Genomic DNA, 15575 nt, shown 5'->3' with positions numbered 1-15575 from the left:
TAAAGTTCAGGGTGTGGACACGCATGAAGTTTGTGATGTAAAGAGTTGCTGTGGCAAGAAGAAAAACATTTAAGAGTGCCACCAAGTGGAGATACGACAAAGTCATTGAGAACAAACATAAAAAAACCTACAGAAATCAGATATTGGACATTGTAAAAATGTTGCTGTCTTTAATGTTAAGTTTGCTGTAGGCCTATATGTTAGAGGTATCTTTTATAGAAACAAATTTGCACTACATATCTTAAAATACATTAATGTGATTGGTTTGTTTTAAGACGGACACTGTAATGTTTTTTGTAAAGTATTTATGTACCCTAAAACTTAAACTTATGTACTCTAATTTAACTAAGGACTAGTCCTGGTTTAAACTTATCCCTGTCTGGGAAACCGCCACTCTATGTTTTATCCCAGTGGTTCTCAAACTTTTTTGTTGTAAGGCCCCCTTTGTGTAGAGTGCATTGCTTTGCGGCCCCCCAAATAAAGGCTTATAATCTTAAACTTAAAATTTTAATTAAACCAAGAAAATATTCAGTTAAACAATGGTAAAACATCAATTCTTTTGGTTGGTGAAGTTGTTTTTCTGATGTTTGATTGCACAAAATGTATGATAAATATCTATATTTCTAAAATGCCACAAAATCTGTGGTCGCCTGGAACCATCTTGGGGCCTCCCAGGAGACCAGGGCCCCCAGTTTGAGAACCACTGTTTTATCCTACACTACAGGGTCACAGGGAGTGTCAGGCTGAAGGCTAGAAAACACACTAGGTAGGTGGCCAAGTAATGAATATATGGTAAATATTAAATGTGTAACCCACAAAGAACAAATAACTGTTGAGTACATTTAATTTAATACAATTAATTTACAATAAAATATTCATATAAATTAATATATCTATATATATATAACAATTTAATTTATCATTTAATATTATAACCAAACACAGACGGGTAGTTAAGACAAGGCTTAAAGGCGGGGTGTCCGATTTCTCTTAGCTGTTGTTGATGTTCAAATCACCAAAACAAACACACCCCTACCCCCGTCTTTCGCTTTCGTCAGCGCTCGGCTCGGCTAATGTCCGTCCTGTGCACCTTACTGCTGATTGGCTACAAGGTTGTTTTGGTACTCGGCCCGACTCAGAGCGTAATTCGGAAATCGGTTACCCCGCCTTTAAGACTAGTTCCAGACTAAAATGAATGTTTGACCGGTCTTAACTCAATACAACATGCCCAGAAATATCTTAAAATAAACCAGTGCCATTGTTTGGTCTCAAGATGCACACCAGTAATGTATTTTTCTAAGGCGTTTTTATAAAAGCCACATAAATATCTTAATTCAACTAAGGCATAGTCCTGTCTTAAACTAAGCCGTGTCTGTGAAACCGACCATATATGTGTAAAATAAATTGGCTTAAATATATACAGTATGTCTCAAAAAACTTCATATATTATTTTATATATATATATACTGTATATATATTCATACACTGTATATGTGGGTGTGTACATCTTATAGCCTAATATACATATTATTATTACCACAATAAACACAGTTGTGTTTTTGTCCAAGATTGTACACACAAAAGGTAAACAATGAAGACTCACAACAACATAACATGCATGAAACACACTTAGGGAAACAGGTGAACTTGTTTCCCTTTAACATCAACCACCACCACATAATACAACCTACAAATTACATTTCTTTAGCAACAACAAATACTATGAATATGCCATCAAATTATCTAAGATCTGTGTTACACTGAGAGACGACACTACACTGCAGAGAGTATGACATCAGTTTCGATGTTGTTATGGTATCAGTCAGGAAGGGTGTGTCCATTTTCCAAATTGCTAAAAGCCTGGCTGCCCTTCTCATTAAGTCATCACGATACCTGTAGGATATTCACATGACAATTCTAAAGAAATGTTGATTTAGGCCAAAGTGTTCAACAGTACTGCTTAAAAGTGTGTTAAAAAACAAAACACACGGTGTAGAGACCACTATCTAAAAGTCCTACTGAAAAAGGTTTAAAAACAGTGGGGGTTGGGCTTTTGTCCAAACTTGTTCACCTGGTTCTCACTGCATTCTTAGAGAGAGAAGAGATGCCTGATGACTTCATGGGTAATATTAAAAAACCCAAATAGGCCTACTGTACTGACCACATTAAACGTTCACATTCACTCATATAAAGTGTCTGATATTTACATTGATTAATTTAGCAGGCACTTTTATCCTGTAAGTCGCTTACAAATGAAACAGCATTTATTATTTTACAGCCAAATAACAAACCTGAAGCAAATGTAGCCTATGATATTTCAAGCTAATCTAAGGCATAATAAGCTCGTTTATATTTAGGGATGTACATACATTTACGTTACATTTAGTCATTTAGCAGACGCTTTTATCCAAAGCCACTCACAGAGAGTTCAGGGAGCAATAAAGCGATATGTCATACAGGAGCAATAATACAAAAGGTGCCAATACCAAGTTACTAGTTTCAACAAAAGCCAGAACAATAGCTGTTGAGAGAAAGAGAGAGGGTTCGTTTATTTCTCATTTGCGTGTCAAGTATTCACAGAAAAGATGGGTTTAAAGTAATTTTTTAAATGTTGTGAGAAATGCATGTAAATAAAGTATCAGCCCATAGTGCATGTCACTTTCAGTAGGGCGTTTGTCACACCGGACAAATACCTCGCACCTGGTTTGCTGCAGTTTCACCAGGCAGGTATCGCACTTTGCATGTGATGAATTTCAAGCGAAAATGTTTGGTGATTTTACGTTTACAAAATGGAGTTACGAGTCTCCCTAATTTGATCGCTCGCTCTCGATGCGTCACGCGCTTCTGCCAAATATGGTCCGAGACGAGAAAAGGTGAGTCTGTTTGAGTGTTAAGCCCGCCCACATCCTGAGTCCACCTGACGTCACTTTCCTCAAGCAGGTATATTGTCACCTGCAGCGAGTTTAGGTCAGTCGTTTGGCGGGTCCAGTTCAGGACTGAATTTAGGAGCCTTTCGTCAGTGTCGGAATACGCTTGTGCTTGGATTTTGTTAGTCTTTTGCTGAGTGATTTGGGTAAGAGTAACATACTACTTAATGATTAAAGTAGTTAAACAGCCTGTATTGTGGATTGTGGAGCGCGCGGACGGGAGTGGTTTATAACGCAAAAACCTCTGTTTCTTTATTCAGTTATTTCCCACGATGAAGACTTTAATCGCCCTGTGTGTGCTAGTATTTGTGGATGTGGTTGCTTCACAATGTAAGTAGACGATTTCTAAACTTTACCACAACTGTGTTATATGTTGATCATAAACTGTGAACGGCTGTGCGCGTCGTTTTGTTAAACATTGTTGTTTGGGCAGCAAACAAAACAATGAGATCTGGGTGTGGTTCAGTACGAAGGGGGATGGGGTAAACTCTGTTGTAGTGGTGTGTACACTTCAACTTCCCCAACCAAAAAGACACGCATAAAGAATTAACCGTGATTTTGATGTAGTGAAAGTTAAGTATGTTGTGCATATTTGTTGCCGTTTCATTTACCGTTTGTCTAGAAATACTAGGGTTTAGCTAAGAATGGTTACCAGCATAATTTGTAATGTCACAATTTGTATGTTGTCACTTAAGTTAGCCATACTTTTATAAAATGTTACCGATCTATTGTTTAAAGTCATTTTAAATCTGCTCAAACAGGTGAATGTCAAAGCATGAAATGGGCAGTATGTGACGACAACCCGTGCACTTGTAAACTTGCGTTGGGTGTAGATCTCACACAGAACCTTGACTGTACCAAGTGTAAGTTTCTTTTCTCTTTTGAACTATTTGAAGCTATTTCTTGTCTTTCATGCACGTGTACTAAGGTCATTCTCCCCCACAGTAATTCCCAAGTGCTACCTCATGAAAGCAGAGATGCATCGTGCCAGGACGGGCCAGAACACTAGATCCATTGGTGGCAAGCCGGTAGAGACCGCGTTTGTGGACAACGATGGCATTTATGACCCTGATTGTGAGAGCGATGGCAAGTTCAAGGCTATCCAGTGCAACGGCACTGCAGAATGCTGGTGCGTTAACAGCGCCGGTGTACGCCGAAGTGATAAAGGAGACAAGAACATCAAGTGTGAGCCTGTGGAGACCTAGTGAGTGCACTTCACAAATACTCTTGGATGACACGCCCAGTATAATGTGTGGTCTGAGGTGTACTGTTTGTATAAAGTGTGTAGAATTGAATTCTTTTTTTCTCTCCTAGTTGGGTTCGTCTTGAATTGAAGCATAAAGAAGGGGCAGCAGCTTTGGATAAAGACAAGTTGAAGACGTATGTTAAGTTTCTTTTTCTTGTAAGGGCTAGTTCACCAAAAACGTACTTTCCTCCTCGTTTCAACACTAACTTTTAGTGTAAAACAAAGTGTTTGAATGCTCAAAGTGCACATGATAAATCCAATGGAGCCATGGGCGGCTGTGGTCTCTACGTTGTTGTGTGGTTGCTAAATGTGCCTTTGTGTTCCTTTAAGAAGTTATGCGACTGTTGCAGTTTTATGTGTAAAACTCTAGTTTTGAGTTTTGCAAAAGTGACTTATTGTTCTTTCTGTGACTCCTTTTGCAGTGGTATTCAGAATGCTTTGCTGGAGCGTTACAAGTTGCCTAAGGATCTTGTCAAAGATGTTCAGGTAAAACCCTTTTACTTCTAACAGCACACTTACAGCTTTTTTAACCCTTTGAGTGCATTTGTACGGATTCTTACTGCCTTTTCTTTATCCAGTATGACAAAGAAGGTCGCCTTATTGTTGTGGATGTCGAAAAGCCTAAGAGTGACCGTACAAACGACCTGTCCCTCATGAGCTACTACATGGAGAAAGATGTAAGACTGGTTGCCTTTTATCTTCAAAGTATATCGTGTGTATGCAAATGTTACATGAATGCATTTTTATGTATATGAAGTACGGTTTCAGGAAGTGCACATGAGTTTCATGTGTCCTGCGTTGACAAATCAATGGATTGCCTGGTTTGAGAGTTCTGATTTGTTCGTGATTTATCGCTTCTTTTCTAGATCAAAGTTCTGCCTCTGTACAAGAGCTCTACACCATTTGAGGTCAGTGTCGAGGGAAATAAGGTGTCTATGGAGAACGTCCTGGTGTACTACGTAGATGAAGTTGCACCCACCTTCACCATGAAGAAGCTGACCGCTGGTGTGATCGCTGTCATCGTGGTGGTCAGCTTGATCGTGATTGCAGGACTTGTTGTTCTGGTAAGTGCACCAGTTTATGGTTTCTAATTTTGATTGCAAATGCTTGTCTGTTTTCATTCATAACGGCTTCTTCTCTATTCTATAGTTCCTCATCAGTCGACAACAAAAGGCCAAGTACAGCAAAGCACAGGTCAGTTTTTTTTCTCTATTGTTGATCACTTTAAATGGAGGTACAACAGCTCAACGGGAGGATTCCATGTTAATTTTTTTTCTTTTTTGCAGGCAAGAGAGATGGACACCATGTCTTAAGCTAGTAATGATGTCTCGACTACTGGGTTGCGTCCCACGCTGATACATAGACCTGCTGTACATTCGCTTGTAACATTTTCATATTGGGGAAAATAAGTGTCTGTTACGTGCAGAGTACAGTTTTTAAATGACGTTTCGCTGTTACTGTTTTTGCTATTTAATGAGGGCTCTTCAATTGGATCAACATTTTAACTGTACAGTTTTGTGTTACTTTGTTTTTAATAAAATTTGTTTTGTTCAATTTTGTTTGTCTTATTATAAAGCGTAACCTTATGGGTTTAGTGGCGAAGTGTTTCGGGCGTCTTTAAATATGGATGGCTTCCTGGTTGAAAGCTTTAATGCCTCTTTGTGACCTCTCCCTTCAACTCATGCAAGCAAGAAATAGTTGCGCCACACCTGTTCTCTGCTACCCGAGATTTGAATGAGGTTTACCGAGAGCTCATTTCATAGCAGCTAGTTCGGAGCGCTCTCATTTTTAATATCAAAATGAGTAGTTTAAACCTGAACCTAGTTTTCAGTAGTATACCCTCCCCAAACTTTTGTGAACGCGTTTTTGTTCTTGAACCCTTTTGAGACAATGAGCTGTTCATTAACAAAGCAGCTGACCACAGAAGTGCACAGAGAATGAGTAATTAAACCATGAGAGAGGGCAGTTCTTTCAGCTCGAATACAGGTCGGACCTGTTGATCCGGTTTCAGCAACAAGTTACATTGTGCATGACTAAGGCACAACTCAAACAAAGATCGAAACCTCCTGTAAACCAGGAAGCCATACTTACAAAAGATTGTTCTGTTAAGTTTTAACGGGCACATTAATGAATGACATTTTAGTAACGTGTGTAGCTTACTTCCACCTAATGTGTGGTAATCTTCAACATGGCACAAATGAAACGCTACACATTTCAAAGCAGGCGCATTTGTGCCTTTCTGTGTTTTAAGTGTAGGGCCACACAGTGCCAACAGTTATTGAAGCGGGTGGTGTTTTTTTCATGAGAAAATGCGAACTGAAGCTCTGGCACTCCCTTCTCTGCCTTTCTCATTGTTTTGCGCTCGAGTTTTCCAGTAGTTTTCCCAGAAGTGCCTGAAGCATTTGTTTCAGACTGGTTTGGACAGGTTTGGGTGGATCAGCCCTCCTCCAACCGCGCTCACACCTGAGTTGGGAGTCGCTTATAGTTAGTCTCCGTGTCATTCAGTCTGTGTTTCCATGGCAAAGAAGGTGGGATTAAAAAACAAAGCCTATCAGATGGTAGGGAGGGGCATTTCTGTGTTTCCATGCACGGTGTTGACAATACTCAAAGCCAACCAACGTATAGAGTTGTTACGGTTAATGCAACAAAGCAATGCCTATAGATTGCCTTGAGTACAATAGCATCCACTGTAATGTATGAGTTGATTATATAAAAAAAAGCATTTTATAAATAAACAAACTTTTTGGTTTTCTAAATAAAGTATTCTGTATGTAGATCACGGTGACAGTTTGTCATGAATAATGAGTCAGGGCTGGCGAGCTCAGATAGAAAAAGGTCAATGGATGACTAAACTTGTTTGGCAGCCGTCTGAACTGTAAGGCAAACTGTTCCAAACAACATACCGGAGTAATTGAAAAATGGTTTTGATTTAGTGTAAAGTTAAAGGAGTCAGTAGAACGATGGGAAACAATCTCATAACATGACTAAAACAACGAGGAAGAATATGGGAATGGAGAACACACACCTGTTTGGCTCATTCCAATGGTTTGGGAAATAGCAGGACACGTGTGAACGAATACAAATCAGACATTTGGGTAACATGCAAATTGCCGGTATGATCGAACAATAAAATAATTATTCAACTTACGCACTTCGATATTCATGTGGCCTACTTTAAAAAAGTCACGGTTTTGACAGTAATAATATTTATTTAGTTTCATATAGAAAATATTTATAGATAATACATTTCAGAATAAATACAGTTTTCTGATGACATCATCATCATTCAACAACATCACAATCATGAAACAATAGCAGTTTAAAATCACTTCACTTTCCATTTCATTTTGTAATAACTAAACCAACACCCCAACCATCACAGATTGCAACTGTTACTACAGATCACAATGCACTTCCTGTTTTTAAGTATATTCCCATCATGTTCTTACTCTACATGCTTAAACATGAACGTGATATCGTAGGAGGATAAATAACTATGGTATTGCTCAGTCTTTCATCACGATTAACAGTTTCCTGTAAATGATGAGGTGAGTAAACATCTCTGAAAAATGTATATAGTAATAGTTTCATATTAAATTACTTATTCATACTAAGCACAAATATAAAAGAAATGTGTTTGGTTAGTATTTATAGGAATGTATTGTTTTTATAACAAGCTTACATCGGTCGTTATACAGTAGAACATGGACATAATAAATACATCTTTTTGAATTTCACACAGAGGTACCAACATACCATGTTGTGTATTTGGGTAAATCTCATCAAGCCTGTCAGGTGCATGTCCTGAGTCATATTTCATCCCCAAGCCAAAATAAAGAAATTGACAAACATGAAAAAACAATTTCTTTCAAATTCACATAACCTTAATTCAAAATCAAATGTGCATTATTGTGAAGTTATAAAAAGACACTCAAATAATAAACAATATTAATACATGAAGGTAGTTTCAGATGATTGAAATAATCATCAACATCCAATAATAATCACCATTGAGAACATTCCCTTTAAATTTACAACGTCCAGACACATGAGACTCTTATATAACACAAAATGCCATCATTGTTGTTGTCACGCACTAGTGTACAGCATCATTATAAGACTCAAATTCTGCTCAATTGAAAGACTGAAGAACCAATGGTGACATTTTTACGATAGGTGAATATCGAGCAACCAAAGTGCACTGCAAAAAATGACATTCTTACTAAGTGTCTTTGTCTTGTTTTGTAGTACAAATATCTAAACATTCTTAAAGAAAAAAAAGAAAAGTGACCTTAGATATTTGGTCTTGTATTATGAAAAATAATATAAGAATGAAGTATGTTTATGGTAAAAAACAAGCAAAAAAAATCTGTCCATGGGGTGAGAAAAAATAAACTTGAATTAGGTACTTGAGAAAAAGGTCAAACTAAATTAAAAAAGATGATTTTTCTCACCCCATGGACAGATTTTTTTGCTTGTTTTTACAATAAACTTACTTAATTCTTACATTATTTTTCATAAAACAAGACTACATATCTTAAGTCACTCTTCTTGTCAAGTAATTGTACATTGATTTAAGAAGTTTTAGACAAAAATGCTTAGTAAGAACATCATTTTTTCTGGGAATATCTAGGCAGCCAACCATCAAAACACTAAAAAAGCCCAAGAGAAGACTAAATGACTGACTCCCTAGGTAGTGTACTTCTTACTGCACTAGGAAGAAGACTGAGGCAAAGCCTGAAAGAACAAAAACACAGATTCCACCAGTAAATGAATCAAAGTAAGGTGGGGGCTTTGCTGGGTCTGCAGGTCGCCGGTGGAGATTTGCTTCTTGATTCCTTGCTCTTCAGTTCTCCAGACTGAGCCAGCATCAGGGCCGGAGCAGAAAGGTGGTGGGCCGCCGATTTTTGCTGTTGTGCGCTGTTTATGTAGCTGGCTACGAGCAACGTCACGTCTCGAACCTGAGGAACAGGACAAGACAAACAGTGCGTAGATACGTACAGACATGCATGTTTGCATTTGTATTGTCTTCTTTAGAACTATACAAATGAAGATGATCTGGCAATGGGACCTCCCACAGTTCCTATGTAAAGGACAGAGTACACGACTCATTAGTGCTGTATAGTGCTTACTTTAGAGGAGGCCATAGCAAACAGATGCTTCTCTGTGGGCTTTTCTTTGGACGTGCTGATGCCAGAACCCGAAGCTACCACCAGCATAAAGTCCTGACCGGACGCTCCGAATGTCACAATGTTTTTATGAGGGTGAGACTCCAGAACTTTCTAGAAAAAAGAAAAGCCGAAGAGTCAATGTAGCTCTTTGATAACCACTTTATGCAAAACGATACGATTTGAGAACACCGTGTTCACTTACTATTGAGTTGAACTCCAGTACGATGACTCCATTTTCATGTACTGCCAGCCAAACGCGCATGTTGTTCTGCAGAGATGGAGATAAAGGCTACGGGAAGATTGAGAGCGAGATTTACAATGGAATGACATTGAAATGCTAACTGCAGCCTCAGGCTATATGGCTTGGGGTAACAGCCAGCAAACGTGTATTTAATAACATTTTATTTTTGTTATCTATTTGATATACTTCATCCACTAGTTGTAGATTTAGTTGTCTCCACAAGTTAGAGAAACATAGAAAGCTATACGACAACTTTTCACCTCCGCCTCAAATAGTTTGGCTCCAAAAAGCGTCCACTTCCGAGCTACGGTCATGTAGATTCGTATGCATTCAGAGGAAGTCCGACCCCTCAGAGATGCCCAGCGGGTGGACAGCCTCTGTAGTAACTGCCTGTGATTGTAAGAACGTCAGTGTTAATGAACAGATAGATTGTGTTTATGTTACATTTAGTCATTGGAGGCGTAAATACCCCATGTGCTCCTCGGTACAGGTGTGTCTGTAATGCTTCGGGTAGAAACGCTCCAGAACCTGTTTCAGGGTCTGCTTAGATTTAGTCTGTGAAGCTCCTGATCCACCCGGACTACAAAATGGACGTTCATAGTCACCAAATTCCACCTGGGTGATACATGCATGCAACACACATTTTCATTACTTGCTTAAAGGTTCACCCCAAAGAAATTCTCTCATAATTTATTAATTTACTCTCATGCCACACCAGATGTAGACTAAACAAAGTTTATTTTTATAAACATTACTGTCACTTTGTGTCCTTTATTTTTTATGTACATACTATATATACAGCCGCAGAAAATAAAAGAAGAGACCATTCCAAATTTTCATTTTATCATCATTTCTAGATGTATCGTGTCCATTCCAGTCCAGTGTCTGCTGTATTTCAACAAAATCAAACCTCACAAGTGACATCAAGTCATTCAACAGCGATGTGAAAGACTGACAGCATTAAAATCAAGGTTATCATATACATTTTTTTGAACCTTTCCTAAATTCATGCACAAATATGACTGTTGTGTTGCTTAAAAGTGAATATGAACTTGTTTTCTTTGCAGTATTTGAGGTCTAAAAGTATACAGAGCATATTTTCTGTTATTTTGACCTGTTTCTCCAGTTTTCATTTTCTGCAAATAAATGCAAATAGAAACAATATTTTTGTTTGAAATTTGGGAGAAATATTGAATGACAGAATGAAAAAAAAATGTCCCTAAAATGAAGTTATAATAGTAAATTTGGAAAATAATTAGTAAATAGTCTCACAATTATTTTCACGGCTCTATGTCTTCTTGTTGTTGTTATTAAATTCTCTCAATTATCTCAATTGTATATTTTTTTCTAAATCCTAAGCTTTTCAGATTTCTATTTTTATTCTTACTTGTTCTGTGAATATCATTTTACTTATATGTTTTTCACTATGTATCATACTGTGCATGGTTATGTAATGAAATACAACCTGAAACTTGTATAAATCAATACGCTAAAACTCCAGAAAGCACATACAACCTTCCAAATAGTTAAACATTCACCCATCCAGTAGGTTAAAAAATGTGTACTGAAGCCAAACGATAGATGTGTGAGGACAATTCATATTTGCGCTTATTTTGTGAAATTGAAACTAAAACAATCACATAAAAGCACCAAATTCAAATATCGATCAAATGTATTAAATGTCGATAACTTCAAATCTTATTGGTTCTTGTCTTGTGACAAAACATAACATGACAACTAGTCACAAAATACACGAGAACCAATGAGATTTACTACTAATCCTATTTTAAATGACTAGCGTAATTTAACTTACCAGAGTAAATCTCCTAAAACATTTCATTTTGTACTATAATTTACCACACTTAGATATAAAATCCCATCACAACAATAGTTTGGATGTATTTTTAATGAAATCTAACACGATTACTCCTACATGATATATAAACATCATTTTACCAATTTACAGCATAACATTTGATCCCATTTTCAAAAATGGATTCAGTAAAACACACAACATGACCGTGTAATGTACCTGAGCAAGCAGAGCGGCCATCTCTAAAGCCAGCTCTTTGTTTACAGGGAAGCGACCTGCTGTTATTTCCTCATTTGTTTGGTAAGCCAACAGGAAACGCTCTCTCTCCATCTCTCCTCTCATCTGCTGTGCGAAATATAACCTACCGGACGCAAACCTGATGTTAGTTACTCGCTGAGCTCTGTCGAAACACACAGCCCATTGCTCTTCTGTACCTGTTCTTATAAGTGAGTTTGATGGTCCTGGCATTCTCAGATTTGCCCGTGTGATGCTCCTTTGCGGCCTGCTCCCATTTCGCAATAATATCACAAATCTGAGGACAAACCACAATGCCTTTGTTATAGACAAAGTGGAGTTTAATAAGTCGGTGTATATGAAGTACTGGTGTGTGTTTGACCTTCAGGTTTCCCTGAAGACAGTGTTCAAAGTCTCTGCCGGTGGGGTCGTCGGAATAAAGGCTGAAACCAGACTGACCAGTCTTCCTCACGCCTGTGTCCTGATTCAGTCGGCTCTGGAATTCCTCCACTGTCGTCGAAGCATCAAAACCAACAACCTGGCACGTGACGCGATGGCAGACAATACAACAGTATCAGTTCAACTGTACTTCGCATTCTTTTTGCTACTCTTTGAAGGTTCGGACACACCTACTCATTCTTCAAAACACAAATGGAATTATAGGAATAAAGTAGTGAGCAAAAAGGGATCTAAAGCGATAGCTTTTTAAGAGCAAAGCCTACGTAACATGAATTCAGCTTGACTGCTTGTGTATGTCATGTTGTTTTGCATAAACCTGGTATGTGTTGTTAAGGAAGTGCACAGGCACGCTGAAGGGCAGAGAGTGGTGATAAGGATTCCTCAGAAGGATAGACAGGATCTCCATACGTGACGATCGTGCTTGCCGTTCACCTTTCTGCTGCGTCCGCTCCAGTGAACGCTGGCAGTAGATGGCATACTTTCCCACTTCCGTCCTGGTAAAAGCGGAGAGATTGGTCAGCTTTAAGCGCTGGGATGTGATTCCTGGGAAGTGCCTTTTTTTGTATTTACCTTAAATCTCCATGCCTTTTAAGGTGCATTTGCAAAAGCCAACGAATGGGGTGTGTGGGCAGGAAGAGGCCGACACACAGAGCCAAAAACTGCCAACCCTGTGTTGGCAAAGGTAGAGAAAATGAAGGAGTACAGTACGTCCCCTGCTGGACTCGTTTTCAAATTGAGAAACAAAGCAAGCACTCCCCCTTGTGGTGACGGTCCACATTACAAGCATGTCATCCTCTCACCTGCAGGGGTCCAGGCTGACCGTTCGGTTGTCTCCTGCGGGTCTGTTTAATAAGCTGGCAGTAGATTTCAGTTTGGAGCTCTGGGTGGGTGAGACACACTTGCAGAGCACACTGGGCTAAAGTCACATGATAATCTATGGCTGGAGTGTCAATGGCGACATTTATAAACAGTTGACACGTCTGTGAAAAAAGAAAAAGGAAGTCAGTCTTGCGGTTATGCACTCCAACGCGTATTAAACGACTATTAAACAAACATGAATTGTTATAACCTTAAAGAGCTTTATTGCTTCAGTTTGAAGGGCCTGGGAGGGCAGGGTGGTGAGTGGAGAAGACAGTCCTTCCTTAGTGAAACACAGCGTTGGATGTCTCCAGAGATGAGACCCTGCAATGCCAAGCTTGCTTTTCATTAACTGAACTAAAAACACAATCATCAGGTAGGAGGCTGTGAGACTCTTACCTGGATCTCCATCCACGTTGAGGAGTTTAGCAACCAGCTGCTCAAACTCAGTGCCCACCTGCCCCACTGCAGTGCCCGCTGCCACAGACAGATGGTACAGCCAGGCCGTCTACAAGAGAGGAAAACAGAGAGACTTTCAACTGGATGTCAGCAAGAAATGTGCAAGGGAAATGCAAAATAATGCGGCTTTCGAGGTAGTAGTGGTTAGTACAAAATAGTATGAATGAATGAATAAATCAAATTAAAATAAAAACACAAACTAGTGGGGGGGGGGGTTATATTTAGCAGAAGTGTTTTTTTTAACAAATAGGAGATGAAGGCATGTGGAATAAATGCTGAGAGATGACTTAAACACTATGGGGTGGTTTCCCAGACAGGGATTATCTTAAACCAGGACTAGGTCCAAGTTAAAATAGGACATTTAAGTAGTTTTTACTAACATGTCTAACATGTAAACATTACTTGTGTGCATTTTGAGACAATACAATGGCACTGATGTATTTTAATGTATGTCAGTGCAAGTTGTTCAGTTTGGACCGCTCTAACATTTATTATAAAACGGTCAGTTCTGGTCCTTGATTCTGATTGGCTGAGCCGAGTTCTAAGACGTTATAAAACACCCCGATTTATAATGGCTGACTGCCTTACATAGCCTAAATATCACTTTATTTACTTTATTTTATGAAATCTTGCTACACATATGGAATAACCGTTTTATAAAAGCAATAAGCCCCGCGAAGCGGTGGGTCACAGTGGACTTTATAACAGCTAAGAGGTTTTTTATAACACCCTTAGCTGTTATAAAATGCACTGTAACCACTGCTTCTTGGGGCTTATTGCTTTATTTTAGTCCAGGACTAGTATTAATCCCTGTCCGGGAAACCGCCCCAAAAGGTTTTAGAAGTTAAAGTATTAGTTTGAAACTCATATTATTAATAAAAAATTAGTAATACATGAAAAATGTAGTTAAAAATGTTTGTTACTTAAGATTGTTACTAGGTGATAATAAATTGCACAATTCCAGCATTGTGGATGTGATATTTTCAGTCAAAACTTGAAATATAAATTCTCAGAGAATGTATTTATTACCAATATATTGGCCATCTGTTTATATTTTACTAGAGTTAGTATAGTTTTGTTTTGTTTTATTAATATTTTAAATTAGCTTTTATTTTTAGCTTTTTAGTTTTTGTGTTCATTTTAATTAAAGTTTTAGGAATTTTGGTATATGCTTTTGTCGTCTTATAATTGATTGGTTTATTCTGAATGTTGCTATATAAGATGAATTCATTTTGATTATAATTTTACTGCTTTAAACTTACTTCAGCTTATTTTTGAGGCAACATTTCAATTTTTCTTTGAGTTTTTTGGTCTATTTTTAATTTGATTTCTAAGCACAGGAACATTTTCAAAGTTTTAATTTCAGTAAACTAAAATAACCTTGCTAAACGCCCTGATGATAGAGTCCAAAAAGCAGAAAAAATATCAGTCTATATACGAGTTTTCTATTTTAAAAGAGGGAAAAATTCATGCGTTAGAGATGTGGCAAAAAAGGATGCAGGTTTTTTGAGAGACCAAGTAGTAACAAAAGCCGGCACACCTGAGCTCCAAAAATATCAATAAAACTTTATTATTTAAAAAAGCGTTCGCATGGCGCGTGACGTTTCCGAAACGAAAGTTTTTTAAATAATAAAGTATTTTTGATTTTTTGGAGCTCTGGTGTGCCAACTTTTGTTACTACTTGGATTTACTCTCTTGGTCGAGCACCCATTTGAGATTGACGTGCGTGTTTTTGTCCTCACTTTGTTTTTTTGAGAGACAACATACTTTGTAGGATTTCTGTGAATTAAAATACACAAACCAGAAGCAACAATACCCAACAAATAGAGAAGGGATGACTTTACATAGAACATAAAACAGTTACTTTATTTTAATTTTCATGTGCCCATTTGTGAGGAATACGGACCGTTATGGGTGTGACATCTCTTTAAAAACACACAAAAGCGCTTTCAAAACTTTACCTCACATGGGCATTTAAACCACCAAATATTGACATCTGACCTACAGTGTCAGTATGGTAAAAATATTTTCATCTAAAGGTTGACATTTGCATGAAATTGCTCATTTGGTTATGTTGCCCAAGTAACAAACAAACTAAAATATTACAGATAAATGACAGCATTGCGTGGGAAAACATAACAAGGCAGTGTTTCGGAGGGAAATTTCC

At 38.0% G+C, this 15575-nt stretch overlaps 2 protein-coding genes across 4 annotated transcripts in view; one reads left to right on the top strand and one right to left on the bottom strand.

Moving 5' to 3' along the window:
* The first annotated feature begins 2939 nt into the window (after positions 1-2939).
* Positions 2940-5727, top strand: LOC130559761 (epithelial cell adhesion molecule-like). Its single transcript, XM_057343032.1, has 10 exons — positions 2940-3073; positions 3188-3257; positions 3689-3790; positions 3873-4131; positions 4242-4307; positions 4596-4659; positions 4752-4850; positions 5040-5237; positions 5323-5367; positions 5460-5727. Exons 2-10 carry the CDS (start codon positions 3200-3202, stop codon positions 5484-5486), a joined length of 918 nt encoding a protein of 305 aa, XP_057199015.1. The 5' UTR covers positions 2940-3073; positions 3188-3199; the 3' UTR covers positions 5487-5727.
* Positions 5728-7370: 1643 nt separating this feature from the next.
* The window catches only part of LOC130559501 (pleckstrin homology domain-containing family H member 2-like), a 29470-nt gene continuing 21265 nt past the window's right edge, over positions 7371-15575 (bottom strand). For all 3 annotated transcript variants that reach the window (XM_057342614.1, XM_057342616.1, XM_057342615.1), the window contains exons 18-30: positions 13349-13457; positions 13161-13273; positions 12892-13071; positions 12662-12759; positions 12408-12585; positions 12015-12170; positions 11833-11930; positions 11618-11759; positions 10055-10200; positions 9846-9975; positions 9547-9633; positions 9306-9455; positions 7371-9134 (exon numbers count right to left, since the gene is read on the bottom strand). In XM_057342614.1, the coding sequence (XP_057198597.1) occupies positions 8949-9134; positions 9306-9455; positions 9547-9633; positions 9846-9975; positions 10055-10200; positions 11618-11759; positions 11833-11930; positions 12015-12170; positions 12408-12585; positions 12662-12759; positions 12892-13071; positions 13161-13273; positions 13349-13457 (1773 nt within the window). In that variant the 3' untranslated portion in view covers positions 7371-8948. The remainder of the gene's footprint in view (positions 9135-9305; positions 9456-9546; positions 9634-9845; positions 9976-10054; positions 10201-11617; positions 11760-11832; positions 11931-12014; positions 12171-12407; positions 12586-12661; positions 12760-12891; positions 13072-13160; positions 13274-13348; positions 13458-15575) is intronic.

This window comes from Triplophysa rosa, linkage group LG9, assembly GCF_024868665.1.
Source record: "Triplophysa rosa linkage group LG9, Trosa_1v2, whole genome shotgun sequence".
NCBI classification, from domain to species: domain Eukaryota; kingdom Metazoa; phylum Chordata; class Actinopteri; order Cypriniformes; family Nemacheilidae; genus Triplophysa; species Triplophysa rosa.
This window is presented reverse-complemented; position numbering and strand designations above follow the sequence as displayed.